Genomic DNA, 23,862 nt, shown 5'->3' with positions numbered 1-23,862 from the left:
CCCTAAACCCTAAACCCTAAACCCTAAACCCTAAACCCTAAACCCTAAACCCTAAACCCTAAACCCTAAACCCTAAACCCTAAACCCTAAACCCTAAACCCTAAACCCTAAACCCTAAACCCTAAACCCTAAACCCTAAACCCTAAACCCTAAACCCTAAACCCTAAACCCTAAACCCTAAACCCTAAACCCTAAACCCTAAACCCTAAACCCTAAACCCTAAACCCTAAACCCTAAACCCTAAACCCTAAACCCTAAACCCTAAACCCTAAACCCTAAACCCTAAACCCTAAACCCTAAACCCTAAACCCTAAACCCTAAACCCTAAACCCTAAACCCTAAACCCTAAACCCTAAACCCTAAACCCTAAACCCTAAACCCTAAACCCTAAACCCTAAACCCTAAACCCTAAACCCTAAACCCTAAACCCTAAACCCTAAACCCTAAACCCTAAACCCTAAACCCTAAACCCTAAACCCTAAACCCTAAACCCTAAACCCTAAACCCTAAACCCTAAACCCTAAACCCTAAACCCTAAACCCTAAACCCTAAACCCTAAACCCTAAACCCTAAACCCTAAACCCTAAACCCTAAACCCTAAACCCTAAACCCTAAACCCTAAACCCTAAACCCTAAACCCTAAACCCTAAACCCTAAACCCTAAACCCTAAACCCTAAACCCTAAACCCTAAACCCTAAACCCTAAACCCTAAACCCTAAACCCTAAACCCTAAACCCTAAACCCTAAACCCTAAACCCTAAACCCTAAACCCTAAACCCTAAACCCTAAACCCTAAACCCTAAACCCTAAACCCTAAACCCTAAACCCTAAACCCTAAACCCTAAACCCTAAACCCTAAACCCTAAACCCTAAACCCTAAACCCTAAACCCTAAACCCTAAACCCTAAACCCTAAACCCTAAACCCTAAACCCTAAACCCTAAACCCTAAACCCTAAACCCTAAACCCTAAACCCTAAACCCTAAACCCTAAACCCTAAACCCTAAACCCTAAACCCTAAACCCTAAACCCTAAACCCTAAACCCTAAACCCTAAACCCTAAACCCTAAACCCTAAACCCTAAACCCTAAACCCTAAACCCTAAACCCTAAACCCTAAACCCTAAACCCTAAACCCTAAACCCTAAACCCTAAACCCTAAACCCTAAACCCTAAACCCTAAACCCTAAACCCTAAACCCTAAACCCTAAACCCTAAACCCTAAACCCTAAACCCTAAACCCTAAACCCTAAACCCTAAACCCTAAACCCTAAACCCTAAACCCTAAACCCTAAACCCTAAACCCTAAACCCTAAACCCTAAACCCTAAACCCTAAACCCTAAACCCTAAACCCTAAACCCTAAACCCTAAACCCTAAACCCTAAACCCTAAACCCTAAACCCTAAACCCTAAACCCTAAACCCTAAACCCTAAACCCTAAACCCTAAACCCTAAACCCTAAACCCTAAACCCTAAACCCTAAACCCTAAACCCTAAACCCTAAACCCTAAACCCTAAACCCTAAACCCTAAACCCTAAACCCTAAACCCTAAACCCTAAACCCTAAACCCTAAACCCTAAACCCTAAACCCTAAACCCTAAACCCTAAACCCTAAACCCTAAACCCTAAACCCTAAACCCTAAACCCTAAACCCTAAACCCTAAACCCTAAACCCTAAACCCTAAACCCTAAACCCTAAACCCTAAACCCTAAACCCTAAACCCTAAACCCTAAACCCTAAACCCTAAACCCTAAACCCTAAACCCTAAACCCTAAACCCTAAACCCTAAACCCTAAACCCTAAACCCTAAACCCTAAACCCTAAACCCTAAACCCTAAACCCTAAACCCTAAACCCTAAACCCTAAACCCTAAACCCTAAACCCTAAACCCTAAACCCTAAACCCTAAACCCTAAACCCTAAACCCTAAACCCTAAACCCTAAACCCTAAACCCTAAACCCTAAACCCTAAACCCTAAACCCTAAACCCTAAACCCTAAACCCTAAACCCTAAACCCTAAACCCTAAACCCTAAACCCTAAACCCTAAACCCTAAACCCTAAACCCTAAACCCTAAACCCTAAACCCTAAACCCTAAACCCTAAACCCTAAACCCTAAACCCTAAACCCTAAACCCTAAACCCTAAACCCTAAACCCTAAACCCTAAACCCTAAACCCTAAACCCTAAACCCCTAAACCCTAAACCCTAAACCCTAAACCCTAAACCCCTAAACCCTAAACCCTAAACCCCTAAACCCTAAACCCTAAACCCTAAACCCTAAACCCTAAACCCTAAACCCTAAACCCTAAACCCTAACCCCTAAACCCTAAAACCCTAAACCCTAAACCCTAAAACCCTACACCCTAAACCCTAAACCCCTAAACCCTAAAACCCTAAACCCCTAAACCCTAAACCCTAAACCCTAAACCCCTAAACCCTAAAACCCTAAAACCCCAAACCCTAAACCCTAAACCCTAAACCTTATATAAGCCGTTATCAATATAGGGTAGGGTTTAGTTTTAATATCATTGGCCAACCATTGTTGCCCATATGAACCATTAGTGTCAGGAGTAGGTCATTTATAATGGGTAAGGTTTAGTTTTAATCCCATATGCCAACCATTGTTTGTCGTACGAACCATAAGTGCCAGAGGTAGGTTTATTTTAAGGGTTACTATTCATTCTTTTGGGAAACTTATATGGTTTGGTATTCTATTCATTGTTCTAAAAATTCCTGCCTAGACCGCACCTAGTCGTCTAGACACTAGGCCCCAACTGTTTACCCTAGCATTTTTTACAAACTTCATTCTATCCAAAGCTTCCAAAGATTATTGGTTCTAATATTCTTGAGGCCTGTATACGGTCAATCCATTGGGGTCAAAGGAAGTCCATTTGCATCTAATGTGTTTAGTCATATACGTTTCTGCTAGGATTCTGTGCTTTCTTGTATCAGGTACATTCATAACTCATCCACCACTATATAAGGATTTCACAAATGTAATTTGTTAGGTAACTCAGTTACTAGTAAAGAGAGTGAGGCACAAGAGAAGAGTTCTTAGTCCCATATTTTCACATGGTGTTATTTTAGAAAGAGTAAGGAGGTTTTTAGGTGGGCCTGGGCCACTTCAATCCTTCATAAAATAAGAACTAGACCTGGCATTCGTGTTGTGTTTTCCATGTTCGTATCGTTTTCGTGTCATACCTGATATCTTAACGAGTTGTGTCGTGTAACACCCGTTAAAATAAACGGGTAAAATGACCCAACCCGAAATCGACCCGATAATATTAACAGGTAATATGACCCGACCTGTTACCCATTAAGGAAAATATATTTTAAACCAATAAATAATCAAATGAAAAACATAATACTAAATAAGCATATACATACCATATTGTCACATCCAAAACATAAAAACGCATTTTTCTTTTTAAGTATATTTTCGCTTATCTAAATTGATCAAATGGCAAAATTGGAAAATATTGGAATAAAGAAGGGGTTTTTTCCTCCAAAAAAGTTCTAATTATATAAGTGAAATAGAATCCAACGATACAGATTACTCTCATTTATCTTACGGCTGTTATTTAAGTAAAGTCTTTAATAGTTTTTTAATTAATGTAGAAGTGTAAAAAAAAATATAAACGCTCGTAATGACAAGCTTTACAACTTTCATGAATAGCTTAACTTTGAAATTCACCACTATAATCATATAAATCATAGATCAAAATTTAACCGCTGATTGTTGTTTACATTTACGCTTTGTTGTTCTCATCAAATTTTGTTTTTTTAGATTTTCTTTTTTGAAAACATGATCTATTAGAAGATGCATGAAGAAGATGAACGGTTTGGATCATTGATATTATATTTAAAGTTTTACGGTTAGTGAAAATATTGTTTGATGTTTATAAAGTTTTTACAAACTATATAACATCGACTCATATTTCAGTTAACTGTAAATATCGAAACGTGATATCAAAGATCTGAACCATTCATCTTCTTACATCCGTTAGATGATCATGTTTTCAAAAAAGAAAATTTTAAAAATGAAATTCAATAAGAATAATAAAGTGTAAATGACAATCAACAGTTAAATATAAAATTAAGGTTTATGAATTATAGTGTTGGATTTCGAAGCTGGCCCCTTCATGAAAGTTGTAAACCTTGTCACTATGAGTGATTGTATATTTTATTTTTACATTTTTTATACTTCTACAATAATTATTATTAATTTTATTAATTTTTCCCTCAAATAAAAAACATTATTCATGAGGGTTTGGAGGATTTTTAAAATCTAAACGATAATGTAAGTGTAACCATTATCTAGACATGGAGGAATAATGATGAATCACGAGTGTTTATAAATTCTTTCACATTTTTCATACTTGTATGTATGTTTTCTTAGTTCTTGCCTATACAAATATTATACTAGTTTATTTTAATTTTGGACAACAACATGTTAAGTAAAATTTATCCTAATAATGATAATAAGGAACTCTCATAATAAAAATAAATAATGACTAAAACTTCTTTTTTTTTAACTTATATAAAATAATAATACAAAACTATATATTTAATATAGAATATATTGTATATATTAATATGGCTATTGTATTTTATAATAAATCTTTCAGTAATTAAACTTTAAAATTATCAAAATAACTTTTTTCTTAACGGGTCGAAATGTGTTACTTGCTATATACCCATTAAGAACCCGTTAATAACGGGTTCTTAACAGGTCACCCGATAATGACCCAATTAGTTATCGTGTTGACCCGAAACCTGTTATTTTCGTATCGTGTCACCGTGTCGTATGTAAAAAACTACCGGATCTAATAAGAACTGATGTACCAAATAAGGATATAATTGTCACAGCCCATCCAGCCCCTCTTAGTAAGGGGCACCAAACGACTCTAAGGTTGTTACTTGCTCATGAATTTCCTAACCCAAGACAGCGCTTTGTGTATACCTCTTTTTGGTTATTGGTTGAATTTCCAAGCCCTCTTCACCTTCCAAACCGGACCAAGTCAATCCTTTGTGTTCTGGTGGAATTGTTGTTTTGTATGTTTTGTCTTCAGATGTAATCATATTTTATTATGCTGCTGCACGAATAATTGCATCAAATGAACCAAATGGGGTATACACATTACAATTTCTGAAAAAGGGGTATCCACATTGCATGAAACGACGGAAATGAGCAACTACGGGTATACATTTACACCCAAGCTAAGTAAATGAGCAACATTGGTTTGCGACCACACTTACATTCTATAATGCACATGCTAGCGTCATTTACATATATGACCCAGTATGAAATAAAAATAGCCAAAGAAACTCCACGGCACTTTATTAGCTTTACAATCACATATGCATACGATGGACATAAGGTTTTAGACAACGGAAGACAAACTCCAACACAAAAGTTGCCAAACAAAAAGAAGGAAAATTACATAAAATCGAACATAAACACTCGAAGTGTTAATGGCAAAGGGAGCAGCTGACACATATATGTTGGTATTATTACAGTGCATACGTGGGCTAAGCGCCAAGCTAACAGACATACTGACTAGTAATCCTCAGGAGCTAAGGGCTGGTGAGTGTGGGGTGGCGTCTCTGTTGGTATGACCATATACTCGTATATGAGAGCCGCCAACCCGCCTCCTAGAAATGGTCCAACCCAGTAGATCCAGTGGTTCCTCCATCTCCCCCCTACCAGTGCAGGTCCAAACGCCCTTGCCGGGTTCATGCATGCCCCATCAAACGGCCCACCCACCAGGATATTTGCCCCTACAACGAGTCCAATGGCCAGAGGTGCGATGGTTCCCAAGCTACCCCTCTTGGGATCAATGGCAGTAGCATACACGGTGTAAACTAACCCAAATGTCAATACAATTTCTAGTATTAGCCCATGCCCCTCGCCAATTCCAGAGGCCACGTTGAACCCCACTGTCCTCTGAATAGTAATATAAAATTAATTGATCATTAAGCTATAATTGTAATAATTAAGAATGAAAAGGGCTAGCTTGTAGCAAAGCGAGCTAACTTTTTAACGGAATAATTACCATGCCATTTGTGACAAGCCTTAACAAAAGAGAAGCCACAATAGCCCCAAGAAGCTGTGCAACCCAGTAGCATAGGGCGCGAACAACGGATAGCCTTCCACCAAGAAGAGCACCAAAGGTTACAGCAGGGTTGACATGGCCACCAGATACGTTAATGCTGGCTGAGATGGCGGAAAAGAGAGAGAAGGCGTGTGCAAGAGCTATGGCTATCAGCTCAGATGCTGACGTGCCGCTATCTTTGTAAATCTTCCCTGCCAATTAATTAGTTGCGAAACAGATTATCAAGTTTTAGTCAAGGAGGAGGGATGATGATGGCATGTCTCATTTCGTGTAGATCTGTGCAGGAATATCAACGAAACATGCACATGCATAGATATATAGATATATTAACATATGAAAAGAGCTAATTAACAGAATGAATGATTACTTGATTAATTTTCTGTTCATGACGTCGCTATTATGCAACAAGCTAGATTTGTTTAGATATCATACCAAGGGCAAGAGCAGAGCCTTCCCCGGCAAAGACAAAGATGAAAGTGGCAACGAATTCAGCTAAAGTGGCTCTGATGGAGTCAGGGTGGGTGGCCTCGTCAGCCCTCCCAAAGGCATATCTACGAGGCATGCTGGCGACGATGAAAGAACGCAAGAACTCTCTTTCTTAGTTAGTAATATATGGAGATGGAACGAGCGATGTCAACTGCCGGACGGAATATTCTGCTGTTTGTTTACTTGCCTACGTACACCTGCACTGCACAGTTGCTGCTGCTTCTTTCACTAATAATTAACTAAATTAACAAGAAGGCAGGCAGATCGAGCTAGAGGAATATATCCAGATAGATCTCTTTAAAACTAGAGAGAGAGAGAGAGAATATGTATGTGTGCGTGGAGAAGTGAGGAGGAGGGTCATTGCATGTTTGAAATGTGGAGGTCTGTAGTCTTAAATTAGCCAAGAGCGGTTGGACTCATCTGGGACAGTTGGGCAGCCCCATGCAGGAACAGTGACACGTAGGGATCATGTGTAAGCTGCTAAATCGAACTAAAAAAGTCTTACAATATGGAATGGCATCATCCCGATGATCTCTATCTCTGCCCTGCACTGTTTTGCATGCCTTAATTGTAGAGTTAATTCCTTTTATTTTTATTAGTAACTAACTATTTACTGTCAGCTAGCCACCACTAGACTAGCACAGATATGCTCATTTATTTGATAGATTTTTATTGTTTACTTTTGTCTAAAACGACTTACTATTAATTACATTAATATTATTTTAAATTTACTTACTTGCACAATCCGATAAGTATGATATTTTATATAAAATATCTCATTGTAATTAATAATGAAACAATTCAGTATAAGAGGAACTAAACTTCATTCCGAGTATGCGAGACACATCCATTAACATAAGGGGTTAGTGTTTTCTTCAAGTGAAACAGATGATATAGGACTTCGATCTTTTGATGTCCTATCACAGTGACTGAATGACACAAGACGATTGGAGGAAGCTGTGTGTGTTTAATTTAGTACTTGTGTTAATTTATAATATGGGGGGACAGCTGGTTATCCCGTGCACAGTTCCTTAAGGTTCTAAGCCCAGTTACGACGGGTGTTGCGTCTACCATTACGGTCAATGGGTTATTAATGGAGGATGGGGGTTTCAAATGGAATGAGGGCTTGGTTAATAGTATTTTTAGTAAGGAGGAAGCGGCACTAATTTTGAGTATCCCTCTTAGTTATTTCCGGACTCCAAATACTTTAATTTGGACTAAAGAGAAGAATGGTACTTTCACAACGAAGTCTGCTTATCATGTGGCTCATTCAAGCAGTGAGGACTATGGAACGGGACTTGCAAGTTCTACAATGGATGCAGGGGTTAAATGGCTGCGGAAGGCTCTTTGGAAAGCTTGTATGCCTACGAAAGTAAATATTTGTGTTTGGCGGTGTTGTATGAATGCTTTACTGACTCAATCAAACTTGCAAAAGTGGAAAGTTGTTTGGGTTAATATTTGAACATTGGACTTAGATGAAGGAAAGCCCAAGAGTGCCTAATTAAAGGGGACCTGCCCGAAGCCCAGCATCAAGCCCAAGGGCATATTGAAGCCTTCTTAGCCAAGATATAAGCCACGTGCTTACCATTGAAGTGACAAATGATGGAGACTAACCTACTACCAGCCAAAGAACACTTTTCAATGGCATTACAAGTAAAAAGCTGATGATTCACTACCCTCCAAGTGCTTTCGAGCAAGAACAAAGGTACATCAGTCGGGCTAATCTGCCTATAAAAAGAGGATGAGGCCCCAAAGACAAGGACACTCAACCAATCAAACAAACAAACATACAAACTCTGCTCTTAAGCCAGATTTGCATTCAAAAGCTGAAATCAACCTAGATTCAGTCCTTTTTAGCGAAGCTATCTCTTGTCCAGTTTAAAGCTCTGTTATCTCTCTTAGTGGCGTAGTATTGATTCTCTTGTGTAAACTTGTTTACCATCCATCCCTTTTTAGCATATAAACCTCTGTTAATTCAAAGAGAAGTGATTGCAAGAGGTTCAACCTTGCCGGACAAGGTGAAATCTTGCCCGAGGCTCTTTGCTTATTTTCTAAATTTGTAGATCTATTATTTAATGCATTCTCCAGTATGTATTCAAGTCATATCCACCTGCTTTCCTACTTTAAGAGTCTTATTTGTATTTGGATCTGATTAGTTTAATGAATATGTCTTCATTAAAATCAATCTAAGACCAAACAAATAGCTTAAAAAGGGCTTTGGACTCCTTTCATTCGAACATACAAGACTATGAACTAAAAGTCCTTATTTACAAGGCAAGAAAAAGAACTTAACATGGACTTAACACATCCATGACAATCCTGTGATAACAAGAAGTCTGAGTAACTTGGGCGCAAGTAATCGACTAAAAACACATTTGTTCTACATCTGCTATACTGAGATAGCAGTGGCACGCCTAGCACTTAGTTAGTTTTGATTGCGAGCCTCAAGGCTTACACCTAAGGCCCCACAAATGCACCTTTTAGAACTAACTTTGTCATCTTCTTGTAACACATCAACAAGCAAGAGCCCGACTACACATCCAAAATGCCAATCCCTTGGAAAGCTATGCTGAGGTCCGAGAATCCTTCTCTAGAGAAATCTTCACCCGAACATAGTTTTGGCACGCCCAATGGGACCCCATTTAGTCTTGTATGCCAATAAGAAGAAGGAATGAGAAAACCTTCAGGTGGAACATAGAATACAGGCCACCCCAATGTCTACCAAGGTCAAGCATGATAGATCATCCATAAGATTTCCCCTCCTTACGAGGACCAGCTATTCTAGAAAGCCCGACTTCATCTGAGAAGTCAGGATGAAAGGTAACCAATGAAGATTTGCAAGCCACCATGATACAAATGCTGAAAAGTATAGAGAATATCACTCTGGAAACCAGAGGAGAAGTAAGCAGACTATGTTCTTTAAGAGGGAGTTTACAATGAAGATTAGATCTGAAGTACTCTACTCCAAAAAATGGTTATGCTAATGAAGTGAAGAGAGAGGCTAGCCCTGAGAAAGAACCAATTGTCCCCCTATTTCCTTTCCTTGAGGAAAAGAGGGATAAAGGAAAAACAAGGAAGGATATGGAGCTAGTCAGCCAGTGTTGGAGGAGATCCTGGAAGCAGAGCTGCTCGACCTCCTATTATTTTCACTAGGTAGTAAGGGCAGAGCAGGCAGGAAAGAATGAAGTATAGGATGCCTTAGTTAATCGGAGAATCCAGTGGAAAAAACGAGCCTGCCAAGGTAGACAAGTCTCCTCATTATAAGCCCCCACCATTGACCAGTACTGGAGGGGATGCCAAGTGGAGACAGCCCGACCCAAAGAAGGAAACCTTCTCTGGCAATGATCGCAGCCTGAAATGGAGAGCCCCACATACCCCATACAACAATACAGTTAACCAATAGCTCAGAGATAAGTTAGCTGAGTTAATAAGGATAGTGGTGCATCTCAATGGTATTCTCTGTTGCCTAGGATTGTTTGGGAACTCATTGGTTGGCCTAGCATCTCAATGGTATTCTCGGTTGGCCCCCAATTCTATTGTTAACTAAGGGCAAATGGAGATGGCTTTCCATGAACAGTTCTATAGGATGGAGCCTGAGATGTATATCAATGACCTAGTGGAAGTGAAGTAATACAAATATGAGTATACAAAAGACTTCATGATGAGGTTCAAAAGGACAAGAATAAGGTGTCAATTCCCTATCAATCATGCCCAACTTATATTCGTTGCTCAGAAGGCTTTAAGGCTACCTTTGAGAAAAGAGTTTTATGATCTACAATTCAATAAGTTGCAAGAATTAGTAATTGCAGCCACAAAGTATGAGAAATTATTACTTGAAGAACAACAAGTGAAACACTCATCTAAGTTGCCTCATTTCTACAAAAGTAAAGTTGCAATTCACCAAGTGGAGTTTGAAGGAGCAGAACCATAAGAAAATGATGGCCATGGAAGAGAAAGGGTGGACATATGCACGGTAGAGATGACTATCCCCTTCAAACCTTTAATAATGAACGGGTTAGTCCAACCAGTCAAAGATCAGAAGGTGGTAATGAATGATGGTGGACTTGTCCCCATGAAGCCCCCTAAATACCAGAATTACTCTTTTAATTTGACCAAAGCCTCCGAGATCTATGAAGAGCTGGTGCAGGCAAAGGTAATTGTGCCCGACAGCACTAAAAAATTGCCTAAACCCGAGGAATTGAGAGGGAAGAAGTATTGCAAGCTGCACTACACTTTTGACCACTCTATAGTTAACTGTGTCTAGTTCAAGAATTGGATACAAAACTTCATAGTTAAGGGAAAATTACTGTTGGAGAAACCCCAGGCCAATATGATGATTGACACGAATCATTTCCCAGTAGCCCAAATCAACATGATCAACTTGACTTGGGCTGAGAAAGGAAAAGGAAAAGCCACGTGGGAAGTAAAGGCTGAAAGGAGACCAAATGACAGGCCGACAGAAGAAATTATCAAGAAAGGGAGAGATTGGCCAAGGAACAAAAGGAAGAAACTTCAAGCAGCCAGAACAAAAGTGAAGAAAAGTTTTTTGGAAGAGAGTTTGAGGCAGCCATACAAATGGCTGAATGTATATATGACCTAGATAGGCTAGAAGATTTGCCTGAGAGTCCAGAGTTTGTCGAATTTTTGTGTGCAGAACCTGATAAGCCACCACCAGAGGTACAAGACCCCTTAGAAACCGTTGATTTGGGGACTCAAGAAGATCCAAGACTTATACAAATCAATGGCCTGTTGAAAGTTGAAGATCGAGCAAAGGCAGTCAGCCTTCTGTATGAGTTTAAAGACTGTTTTGCTTAGCATTACACCGAGATGCTAGGTTTAGATTCAACCTTAGTAGAACACAGAATGCCTATTAATGAGGGATATAAACCTATAAAGTAAGCACCATAGAGGATGTCAAAAGATATCGAAGAAAAAGTCAAATAATAGATTAGAAAGCTGGTAAAGGCTGGATTTATTAGGCCTACCAAATATGTCGAGTGGTTGGCCAACATTGTACCTGTATTAAAAGCTATAACTAATGCAGTTCGGTGTTGTGTTGACTATAGAAACATTAATGGAGCCACGCCTAAAGATAAATATCTCATACCCATGGTTGACTTATCCATAGATGCATTTGCCAAACACAAAGTCCTATCTTTAATGGATGGAAATGCCGGTTATAATCAGATAAAAATGGCTAAAGAAGATATACACAAAACAGCTTTTAGGTGCCTATGTCATTTTGGGGCATATGAATACTTGGCGATGTCATCCAGGCTCAAAAATGCTAGAACAACCTATCAAAGAGTGATGAATGCCATTTTTCATGACTTGATTGGTCATAGCATGGAAGTATACATTAATGATATCGTGGTGAAGTCTAAAACTGAAGAACAGCATTTGGCAGACCTCAGACAAGCCTTAACAAGAATAAGGATCTATAAACTAAAAATGAATCCTAAGAAATATGATTTTGGGGTCAAGTCGGGCAACTTTTTGGGATTCCTTGTTCATCAAAAAGGTGTAGAGGTTGACAAGAACAAAGCTCGGGCAATAATGGAATCACCTCATTTTACCAACAAAGTATAGTTACAAAGGCTACTAGGTAAAATCAACTTTTTGGTTCGATTTATTGCTAACTTGGCGGGCAAGATTCAGCCGCTAACTCCCCTATTAAGATTGAAAGACAAAGAAGAGCTTGAGTAGGGACTATCCCACTAGGAAGCTTTCAATATCATAAAGACTTATTTAGCCTATCCACCAGTGCTCATGCCACCTCAGAGAGGAAAGCCTTTAAAACTTTACGTTTCTGCCTCTGAAAAGTCAATGGGAAACTTACTGGCCCAAAATAATGAAGGTGGGAAGGAACAAGCAATATATTACCTTAGTAGAATCCTTACTGAGGTAGAGACAAAATACACACCAGTAGAAAGGTTGTGTTTGGCTCTATACTTTACTGCCTGCAAGTTAAGGCATTACATGTTGACTTGCCACATTCACATCATCACCAAGACAGATGTAATCAAGTACATGCTGTCAAAAGCAATGCTAACTGGGAGGATTGGAAAATGAATTCTAGCACTTTCTGAGTTCAGCTTTCAGTATATGCCTGAAAGAGTGATCAAGGGACAAGCAACTGCAAACTTCTTGGCCGAGCACCAAGAGTCTCATAATGAGATTATCAACATCCCAGGAACTCTGGAGGTAGTCAGTGTATGGATCCCACCAAGCAAAGCCTTCTCGAGCAGAAAAGAATGAATCCAGCAAGAGATAAAAAGAATAGCTAGTCTCTGGATCACTCCTTGGAAATTGAATTTTGATGGATCTTGCAATCAAAATGTTGCTGGAGCTGGGAGTGTTATCATTGATCCCAATGGTGCTCACCATTATTATTCATTCCTCCTAGATTATCAAGAGACTACTAATAATCGGACAAAGTATGAGGCGTTCATAATTGGCCTAGAAATCTTAATAGTGTTAAGGGCAACTGAAGTTAAGGTGTTTGGTGACTTAGAATTGGTGATCAATCGGTTAAATGGAGAATACAAATGCAGACACATCACCATGGCCGGTTATTACTTAGTGGTACTCAATTGTTAAGTTATTGGGGCACTAAAATATCAGTAAGCTATATCCCTAGAGAATTAAATGCAAAAGCCAATGAGATGGCACAATTGGCATCTGGAGCAGAGATCCAAGAAAGAAAGTTTGAATGCGATATAGAAGTTCAGAAAAGAAATCTCTCGTCTATCTTTGAAAGGGGATTTAGCCTAGATGTGATGACTGAAGAAATAGAGATAAAGGATTGGATGACACCTATTGTTCAGTATTTGAAAGATCCATCCTTCCCTACAAGTAAGAAAAATAGACGACAAGCAACTTAGTATGTTTTGTGGGAGGAAAATCTACTAAGAAAGACTTCAGATGGACTGCTGCTGAAGTGCTTAGGCCAGGAAGAATCAATGAGGGTAATAGTCGAAGTACATGAAGGAATCTGTGGGGCACATCAAGCTGGAACTAAGATGAGATGGTTGCTTAAAAGATATGGCTATTTCTGGCATGAAATGGAGAAAGACTACAAGGCTTATGCCCGAGGATGTAAAGAATGTCAAAGGTATGGACCTCTCCAACATGTGCCCTAATTTCCTTTGAACACCATGGTCAAGCGTTGGCCCTTTAGAGGATGGGCAATGGACTTCATCAGGCAAATTTATCCAGCTTCTAGCAAGGGACACATTCATAATTGTGGCCACAAATTACTTTACCAAGTGGATGGAAGCTTCAGCTGTAAAAACTATCACCTCAACTGCAATAAAAAAGTTCATTGAAACCAAGATCCTACACAGATTTGGGGTGCCCGAGAGAATTGTCACAAACCGTGGGCCATCTTTTATTTCAAATGAAGTAGAAGAGTTTGCAAGTAAGTTCAAGATAAAGATGATTCAGTCTAGTCCTTACTACTCCTAGTCAAATGCTCAAACAGAGGCCAGTAATAAGATCTTGGTGAACATTATTAAAAGAATGATAGCCGAGAGTCCAGAGAAGTGGCATGAGAAATTAGGAGAAACTTTGTGGGCTTACAGAACTTCCAAGAGGACAGCAACTAGAACTACTTACGCCCTAACTTTCGGGCAAGACGTTATGCTCCCCATGGAAATAAATGTGAGTTCTATTAGAATTCAAAACCAATTCAGGCTACACAATGAGGAATACATTCAGGCTATGTGTCAAGAAGTCGAGGGCTTGGATGTAGCACTAATTGAAGCTTTAAATAAGATTCAAGAAGGAAATAGAGTTTTTGCTCGAGCATACAATAAAAGAGTAAAATTAAAAACCTTCAAGGAGGGGGAATTAGTATGGAAAGCAATGCTACCTTTGGGAGCTCAAATCAGAGGCTTTGGGAAGTGGAGTCCGACTTGGGAAAGTCACTTCATTATCAACCAAGTACTAGACAAAGGAGGATGTTACTTGGCAGATGTGGAATGAAACTTGCAAAGGCATCCAGTTAATGTTAGGTTTTTGAAGAAATATCACCCAACCTTGTGGGATGTTAGGGATTGTTACATCGAAGAAGTTTAGACAGTGTAAGAGATCCAAAAGTCAACTTATATGCTCAACATAGTTGAGTTTCAACAAGGAAATGCAAACTAAAGTGGATTAAAGAAGTCATTTTCATTTCATTAAATGTTGAAGTAACATAAGAATCGGCTCAATAGTTTTACATCTTTGGCTAGGGCAGCTATCCTAGAATGGTATGTCTGCATGATAGTGAAGATTCTACCCGACTCCTCCAAAGCAATGTTACTATTAGCTAACTGTGCTTTAGCATCTTCAACTTCAACATTTACTTTCTTGACCTCTTCAATCTTCTGGTGAAGCTAATTGGCAAAGATCATGCTAAGTGGTCACTGACGGCCACTGTCACTTTCATGTATGAACTCGACATTCGAATCGACAAGGTCGTGGTAATTGATCCTGAAGCATACATCTATGATGATGAAGGGATCAAGAAAGTAGAAGCTATAAAGGAACCCACGGTAATGGTTTAACCATTTGGAAGACGAAATGCCCGACTTGGCTTGAAATGGGTTGAGAGTGAACCATTTCTCCTTGGGCATATTGTTTTCTACAGTTACAGGGACCTGAGAAGTCCATGCAGGCCCCAAGAACTGCAATCTTCCCTCCTCGAAGAAAAGTTCAATATGTAGGCCTGCCCGAGGGTGATGAAGGCCTTTAAGCAGGCGGCGCATGGTGGAAATCCCCTCACCAGTCTCACAAGAAGATTGAGTTTGAGCAACTTTGGGTGCCATTGGATGATTTTGAGGAGAATATGGGAAGAATATTGGAATTAGGGGGCAAGAATTGAAGAACAAGATAAGTTTTTGGAAAGTCTGAATACTCTGAGAATTCTGGGAAGTTCAGGAAATTTGAAGGCTCGAAATGGCTAAGGTACTTTGCCGAGGAGTGTAAGTGAGGATTATATAGTAAGTGGGTAGTTAACGTTTATAATTGTGGGTTAGTGCAAAGGTCTAGTTAATAACGGTTGTTTTAAATGGCATAAGTCCCGAGTGAAGGCGTGTGGCGGCTATTTAATCATTATTAGCGTCTCGAGTTGCAGACTCAACAATGATTAAAGGGGGCACTACTTGGGTTAATATTTGAACAATGGACTTAGATGAAGGAAAGCCCAAAAATGTCTAATTAAAAGGGACCTGCCCAAAGCCCAGCATTAAGCCCAAAGGTAGATTGAAGCCTTCTTAGCCAAGATATAAGCCACGTGCTTACCATTGAAATGACAAGTGATGGAGACTAACCTACCACCAGCAAAAGAATATTTTTCATTGGCATTACAAGTAAAAAGCTGATGACTCACTACCCTCAAAGTGTTTTCGGGTAAGAACAAAGTTACAACAGTCTGGCTAATCTGTTACAACCACCCCCAATTATATGTGTTATATATTATTTTCATCCCAAATTGCCACGTGGCAGCCATCTAACTCCCCTCTCTTTTCTCTCTTTATGTCCCCCCTTACCCCGAGACCTCTCTCTTCTTCATCTCTCTCTCTCAACCTCTCGCCTCACTTTCTTATCCTGGACACTAAGACCCTGTCACCATCAAAGGAGGCTTGCAACGAGCCCAGGACCTCTTCCTTGTGAGTTTGACGGCACGGGAGCAAAAGCTCCGGCGAACCTTCCCCATTTTCCCGTTAGGTAAGTCGCGAATCTCTCCCTCTCTCCGTTAGTGTAATACTTGGTGGTGTTTTTTGAGTTAAATATTTCCCTTTTTACGTAGGTTGTACCTTGGAATCGAGTTGGGTTAAGCACACCAATTCTTCCGGCGAACCCGTAAGCTTCGAGGGGATTTCCGGTCACCTCCGACCATGTCACGGGTATTTGAGGGTAGCAATCTCTTCCCCTCACCTTACTCTTCATGTTCGTACTTAGATCGGGGTCTAGAACCCTTGTTTTCAGGTGACCGGAGCTGTAGCAGCTCCGGCCTTCTTCTTCGGTAAAAACCAGGCCTCTCAGGCCGTTTAGAAAACCCCACGGACCTTAAGCCCGTTGTGCCTTAGCCCAAAACCCCAGCTCGTTTCATTTTTATTTTTTTGTTATATTGTTTTAAAGACCCAAACGGCCTTAGGCCGGTTTTTATTAAAGGGCTCAAAGCCCAGCCCATTTGTGAGGCCTTAGGGCCGACTTTTGTGTGTGTGTGTGTGTGTGTTTGTTTGTGGGCTGTGTGGGTGTGTGTGTGCGTGTGTGTATATGCATGTCATGCATGCAATTGCATGTCGTGCATGTGTGTGTGCTTAGGTGGTGTGTGTGTGTGTTTGGGCTTAAGCCCAAACCCCCGTTTCTTCACCCTAAAGCCTTTTTAACCTAAAAAACCTTTTACCTAAACCCATTAGACCCTAACCCATCCAACCCAAATCCTTTATTCTATTTAGTTCATGCCCAAATCTTTTAGAAAATCCTTTTATTTATTTATTACATTTTTATGCTTAGGTGAAGTTGCTATTGAGGAAATTCCTAATCCATATCCACACAACTCTACTGCTATGGAATATTTGTGAGTGGACCCCTTCTAAAATTTCATGATTTTATCATTTAATTGCATAAATGATTAGCATGCCTACGAATTTATGATTCGATTTATGTTAAGCCTGTTTATTGAATTTATTGATTTTCGTCTCGTGTTTTTGGTGAGGAATTAATTGTTAGCCTATATTAAGCTATATTTTAATATATCATATTTTCTATATAAACCATGATCTGGTAGACTATCTAATGGATGACGATAGGATACTAGAACATGTTTTAGAAACCCCTCTTTATAGTATAGACGATGGATGATTTTATACTATGAAGTGGTTATTTATGAGAAGCGTAACTATTTGTGCGTACCTAGAGGACACTATGCTGCCTGGGGCGAGGATCTGGTGTTGGCATTTAGGCCGAGAGAAATAATCCCTAGCTACGGGCTGAGGGACATGGAGCAGGCATTGGGCCGGGAGTTGGTAATCTCTGGCTACGGGCGCAGAGACCACGGAGCAGGTATTGGGCCGGGAGTTATATTTATTCAGTGATCTTTCTAGCAGCACACCACGCTTACGAGACAATCTGCGATACGTTTATTGTTTTGATTTTCGCGATGCTATTCCGCGATATGACTTTTGAGATAGTTTTGGCATGCTAGGATTTTGATTAAATCCATCACTTATTATGCTAATAGTTTTCATTATATAAACTGTGGGGGTTAGTATCTTGATAACTGTTTTATTATTATTGTATATATGAACTTGGTCCACTCACCTTTGTTTTGCGCCCCCATTCAGGTCATAGAAACGAGGACTACAACTTGACGTACGAGGCATTCCCCTACCAGTAGCAATCTATCACCCACTTGTGTGATATCTTGTAATGATGTTTCCTTTTTGTAAATCTTGTTTTAGATTGTGTCCTGTGCACTCTAGACACTTTCTTAATCTTTGTGTATTACTTCGAGATTTTAATGTTTATTCATGAATATTTTCTCCTAATCATTACTCTTGTAATCAATTAATGGCTTTCGTCACCCTTGGGTGTCAGCCAGCACGTGTCTATCCTGGTATTCGGGCAATATCAGGGTCGGGGTGTGTCATAATCTGCCTTTAAAAGGAGGAAGAGGCCTCAGAGACAAAGACATTCAACCAATCAAACAAACAAACATACAAACTCTGCTCTTAAGCCAGATTTGCATTCAAAAGCTGAAATCAACCCAGATTCAGTCTTTTTTAACGACAAGCTATCTCTTGTCCAGTTTAAAGCTCTGATATCTCCCTTAGTGGCGTAGTATCGATTCCCTTATGTAAACTTGTTTACCATCCATCCTTTTTTAGCATATAAACCCCTGTTAATTCAAATAGAAGTGATTGCAAGATGTTCAACCTTGCTAGACAAGGTGAAATCTTACCCGAGGCTATTTGCTTATTTTCTAAATTTGTAGATCTATTACTTAATGCATTCTCCAGTATATATTCAAGTCATATCCACCTGTTTTCCTACTTTAAGAGTCTTATTTGTATTTGGATCTGGTTAGTTTAATGAATATGTCTTCATTAAAAGCAATCTAGGACCAAACAAATGGCTTTAAAAGGGCTCTAGACTCCTTTCATTCGAACATACAAGACTATGAAATAAAAATCCTTATTTACAAGGCAAGAAAAAGAACTTAATATAACCCATCCACGACAATCCTTTAATAACAAGAAGTCTGAGTAACTTGGGGCACAAGTAATTGACTTAAAATACACTTGTTCTACATCTGATATACTGAGATAGCAATGGCACGCTTAGCACTTAGTTAGTTTTGATTGCGAGCCTCAAGGCCTACACCTAAGGCCCCACAAAGGCACTTTTCAGAATTAACTTTGTCCTCTTCTTGTAGCACATCAACAAGTAAGAGCCCGACTAAATATCCAAAGTGCCAATCCTTTGGGGAGCTGTGCTGAGGTCCGAGGATCCTTCACCAGAGAAATCTTCACCCAAACAAAAGTTATCACCACTGCGACTTGTATTTTTTGCAAATGTCAGAAGGAAACGGTTGAACATGTGTTACTTGAGTGCCCAAGTTCGGTCTCTATTTGGTTTTCGAGTCCTTTGAGCTTGAGAACATGTGGCATATGAAGTGGAGGATTCCAAAGCTGGATGATTCAAATGGCAGGAGAACTTTCAAAGCAAAGTTTTGATCATGCGTTGGTGTTGATTTGGAGCATCTGGAATGAACGAAGCTCATTTCTGTGGACGGGTAAGGCAATGAACCAAGTGGATATCCATTGTCGAACCCAAGCATGGCTCCAAGAGTATAGAAAATGACATGAAGTAAAGAAGGGCAGCAAGATTTCCGTTCCACAACCATGGGAAAAACTTGAGGTAGGTTGGCTTAAATGTAACATTGATGGTGCGTGGAATGAGCGGGATGGGATCAGAGGGACTGGTGTTATAATCCGAGACGAGCGAGGGATTTTTTTGGCAACCAGGACTTCAAATTTCCCGGGGGGCTCTTTCTGCACAGATGGCAAAGATTATGGTAGCGAGAGCTGCTGTCTTTTTTGCACAAATGGTGACGTCTCATGCTGTTGAGATACAAGGTGATGCAACAGTATTGATTAATGCATTACAAGCCGAGACAACAAATTTGAATGTTGAGTTTGGGCATGTTAATCATGATGCTAAACATATGTCGGCTTTGTTGTCACAATGGAAAGTTACGTTTGGTCGACGAGAGACAAACAAGGCAACACACGGATTGGCATGATTGGGCTTAACTTTGAGTAGTCAAATTTCTTGGTTTGAAGAACCACCTAATGTAATTTATGATATTCTTCTTGAGAATAGTATTAATACTTAATATGGTACGGAACATTTTTTTTTCCCTTCGACTGGGTTGAAAACCTCGACAAGGTTTTTATTAAGGTCCATTATTAGCACCTTATCCTATTTATTATTATGGATGGGTTCTAACATATCCTCTGTTTTGTACGATTTATTCCAAATAAATGAACATCGTACTTCTTCTCAAAAAAAAAAAAAAAGTTCAAAACATATAACGTCAGACAATTATTAAGAAAATTCATTTGAAAAATAAATAGGCTGAGTAATTGCTAGAATTGAAACCATTAAAGGTACGAATAAATAATCGAAAAGCTCAAACTTTCCCGCCTTAACTAGCTAGTGTAGTGTACAGGACTCGATTCATTTATGTTGTGGTTTGTTGTAGTTGTTACACATTTGGATGGAACACACTTGATGCAGCAGAGCATAACTCTTTCAAAATCATTAAGATTGGAATAGTAATAGCTATGAAAATCAAATAATACATTCATTATTCTCTGTATGTCATTTCTTGGATCTTGAGTGAATTAATCTCTTGTATTCTTTTCAATACTTGGACCATCTTAGGCCTCTTCTCTGGTGTCATGTCTGTACAGTCTAGCGCAATCTGTGTCAGCTTCAACATGTCATCGTGGTCATCCTTTGCCGCCAGTATCTCTACATCCAGAATATCAGTAGACCAATCATTGTTCACCACCATTCTAACCCAATCGGAAAGATCATCAAAGATTTCATCATTTCCCGGAGAAACTTCACCCGGGATCCTTCCAGTAACAACCTCCAGTAGGATTATACCAAAGCAATAGACATCGGCTTTCTGAGACAACTTCTTCCCTTGAGCAAACTCTGGTGACTTGCTGATGGCTAAATCCTCGGAGGACTTTCGCGAGGGCAGGAGTGGTAAGAATCCAAAATCTGTAAGCTTCAAATCATAGATTTGGCTGTTTCTTCGTTGGATGACGAGTACATTAGACGAATTGAGGTTGGCATGAGGGACCTTTTGGGAAGGCAAGGATTGGTGAAGGAATGTGAGACCCTGTGCTATGTCTTTGATTATCGACAGTCTTGTTGCCCAATCCAAAGCTACTCTTCCTACTCCTCTGTCCTCTAGCAATTATATATATATATATATATATATAGACACGCACACGTGCATGCATGAATCAAGTTAACATAACTCAGTTTCACAATTAAGTTATAATTATAAGCAACCAGATGATGCTTAATTAATTGTGATTTTCATGGGAAAGAATAAAATGTTAAAAACTGACCATGTAAGAGTTGAAACAAAGTGCGGCCGCCAGAGACGAACTTAGAGATGACCAGCTTCTCCTCCTTGGAAAAGTAAAAAGAGAGAATCCGTACAAGGTTTTCATGCCTCATATTTCCTAGCAATTGCATCTGCTGGGTAAATTCCTTTTTGCTCAACTCATTCATGTTTTTAAGTCTCTTCACGATGACAACAAGACCCGATTCCAGTGCTACCTTGTATGTAGAGCCAAGTTTCCCCTTGCCTAACACTTGTGCAGATGCCCTTAGTAAATCATCCAGGTCAAAAGCTGCTGGCATCTCCTTGTCAAAAAAATCTAACTCAACCCTCTTTTCAGGATCCCCCAACCTCTCCAAATGTGGCATTTTCTTTTCTACCCACCCTGACGAACCATCTCCTATTGCTCGGGACAAAAGACAGAAAAATTTAACTTAGTGCAGAGCTACTATTACTATATATATACATACATATATATATATACATATATATATATATATATATAGTTGTGAAAAACAGTTCATCAGTTCAGTTTCATGTGATAAATTCCATTTCATTAAGGTTTTAATCAACTAATGTGCATTCGATACCAATAATCGTTATATATACACTCACACACACATATAGGGTAGTATCACAGAACATTATAAGGTGTTAGTTAAGTGGTACATATATATACCTGCCTGTTCCTCCTTTGCCGCTTCTTTTGTTTGCATCTTCCCGTAATAACATAAGAAAACAAATATGACGATAAATGGAACGAGCGCAGCTGCAGTGGCAATCAAAGCAACACTCCACACTTGGAGATTGTTCTTGTTCTTGGGTGGAATAATATTTGAGGAAGGAGATGGCGCAATGATGGCCGGAGATGGAGATGGAGGTGGAACTAGTGGACATGGTGTCTCCAATGGAATTCCACAAAGATTTGAGTTATGAGAGTAGGAGCTTATTGGGAATTTTTGCAGCACACCCGTTTGAGGAATTGGACCCACGAGATGATTATAAGAAACATTGAATCCTCTCAGCGTGGGCTGGCCAAAAGGTGGAATTTTGCCATCCAAAAAGTTGTCTTGCAACTCAAGCACTCTGAGGTTAGGCAATTCAGTATACTCCAAAGGAATTGAACCCCAGAAGTAATTGTAAGACAGAAGCACATCTTCCAAGTAAACCAGATTTGAGAGATTTGGAAGAGGGCCGGATAGAGTATTGTTTGAAAGGGTAAGTTTGCTCAACAAAGTTATGTTATGTAGAAATGCGGGTGGAAGGGAACCTGCCAGCTGGATTCCTTGGAGGGCAATGTGAACAACGTGCCCATTTGAACAAGCGATACCAGCCCATCTGCTGCTGTTGTTGATGCACGGCGGACCGCTCCAGTTCCCATGCAAATTGGAGTTCGAGCTTACGGAATCTCTCAGCTTCAACAGCGCGTCTCTTTCTTCTGGGTAGTATTCATCAACTTCTGAAGAAGATGTAACAAAATTCACAGCTGATGTTAATGGATTCTCTCTGTATAAAATCAGCATCACAATAACAATTAGTGCGCTTTTAGTTTTACGCAGATTCATCACGACGACTAGGAGGACGATGAAGAAAATGGATCATGGGATTGATTAATGGCGATCGAGAAAGTAAGACATAATCATGTCAAGCAGGTTGTGTCTAGCCTGCTTGGACGTCATATCCTCGTTATTTTATTAATTTTTATGACAGTTTGACGAAGAGGGCAAGGCATGGGTTGCAAAGATATCCATTATATAAACAGCGTGACAGCTAATGTTAGACTAGTTTGTGAACTCTTAGCCCCCATTTTCCCAGTTTAATTGTAGGTAAAGACCCATATATGAGACACAATATGCAATGAAAGGTATATTATATTAACATCTCGAGGAGCAAGAGAACGTCAAAGGCCGTGGGAATTAATGCACTGCAGTTGCACCAACAATATATTCCATTTTCCCAAGTTTAATTGTAGGCAAAGATCCATATATGAGATTACAATATGCAATGAAAGGTATATTACGAGGTATTTGTTGATTTGTCCTCTAAATTTGTATGCAGCTGTCAATTTTCCTTTTGAACTTGAATTTTAGCCGATTACCCCTTGAACTTGAATTTTAGCCAATTACCCCCATGAATTTTTATAAATAGCCAATTTCCCCCTAGTGTTAGATTTTATAAAAAAAATTCGTTCAATTTTTCATCATTTTTGCCCTCATACAATTGTCATATGTTGTTTCCGTGATAAAGATGGATGGAAAATTGGATGAAAATTTTTAAAATCTAACCACAGGGGGAAATTGGCTATTTATAAAAATTCAATGGGGTAATCGATTAAAATTATAGTTCAAGGGAGAAATTGGCTAATTATAAAAGTTCACAAGGGTAATCAACTAAAATTAAAATTTAGAGAAAAAATTGTCAGCTCCATGTAAGTTTAGAAGATAAATCGACAAATATGCCGGTATATTATATTAACATCGTTAGTAGCAACGGAATGTCAAAGGCCGTGGGAAGGGAGGCAATGCGGTTGCACCAACAATATATTAACTTTACAAGTTGTCAAGATTCTTATTCCAGCTCAGCTCGGTAATAGGTTATGTTGTCGGTGGGTCCCTGTTT

General features: G+C 39.4%; 3 protein-coding genes across 3 annotated transcripts; 1 reads left to right on the top strand and 2 right to left on the bottom strand.

Annotated features, from left to right (window-relative positions):
- Window positions 1-5,319: 5,319 nt before the first annotated feature.
- Window positions 5,320-6,955, bottom strand: LOC103415378 (probable aquaporin TIP-type alpha). Its single transcript, XM_008353713.3, has 3 exons — window positions 6,552-6,955; window positions 6,060-6,310; window positions 5,320-5,950 (listed from the first exon to the last, which is right to left on the bottom strand). Exons 1-3 carry the CDS (start codon window positions 6,679-6,681, stop codon window positions 5,564-5,566), a joined length of 768 nt encoding a protein of 255 aa, XP_008351935.3. The 5' UTR covers window positions 6,682-6,955; the 3' UTR covers window positions 5,320-5,563.
- Window positions 6,956-16,150: 9,195 nt separating this feature from the next.
- Window positions 16,151-18,215, top strand: LOC103442177 (uncharacterized). Its single transcript, XM_070812295.1, has 5 exons — window positions 16,151-16,316; window positions 16,399-16,505; window positions 17,109-17,172; window positions 17,512-17,657; window positions 17,939-18,215. Exons 2-5 carry the CDS (start codon window positions 16,487-16,489, stop codon window positions 17,989-17,991), a joined length of 282 nt encoding a protein of 93 aa, XP_070668396.1. The 5' UTR covers window positions 16,151-16,316; window positions 16,399-16,486; the 3' UTR covers window positions 17,992-18,215.
- Window positions 18,216-20,255: 2,040 nt separating this feature from the next.
- On the bottom strand, window positions 20,256-22,940 carry LOC103455716 (probable leucine-rich repeat receptor-like protein kinase At1g68400). The gene is made up of 3 exons (XM_008395309.4): window positions 21,923-22,940; window positions 21,248-21,643; window positions 20,256-21,083 (listed from the first exon to the last, which is right to left on the bottom strand). Exons 1-3 carry the CDS (start codon window positions 22,806-22,808, stop codon window positions 20,467-20,469), a joined length of 1,899 nt encoding a protein of 632 aa, XP_008393531.1. The 5' UTR covers window positions 22,809-22,940; the 3' UTR covers window positions 20,256-20,466.
- Between the last annotated feature and the right edge of the window lie 922 nt (window positions 22,941-23,862).

Source organism: Malus domestica, chromosome 14 (genome assembly GCF_042453785.1).
Source record: "Malus domestica chromosome 14, GDT2T_hap1".
NCBI classification, from domain to species: domain Eukaryota; kingdom Viridiplantae; phylum Streptophyta; class Magnoliopsida; order Rosales; family Rosaceae; genus Malus; species Malus domestica.
Note: the sequence above shows the minus strand (reverse complement) of the source record. Positions and strands in the feature narration are given on the sequence as shown.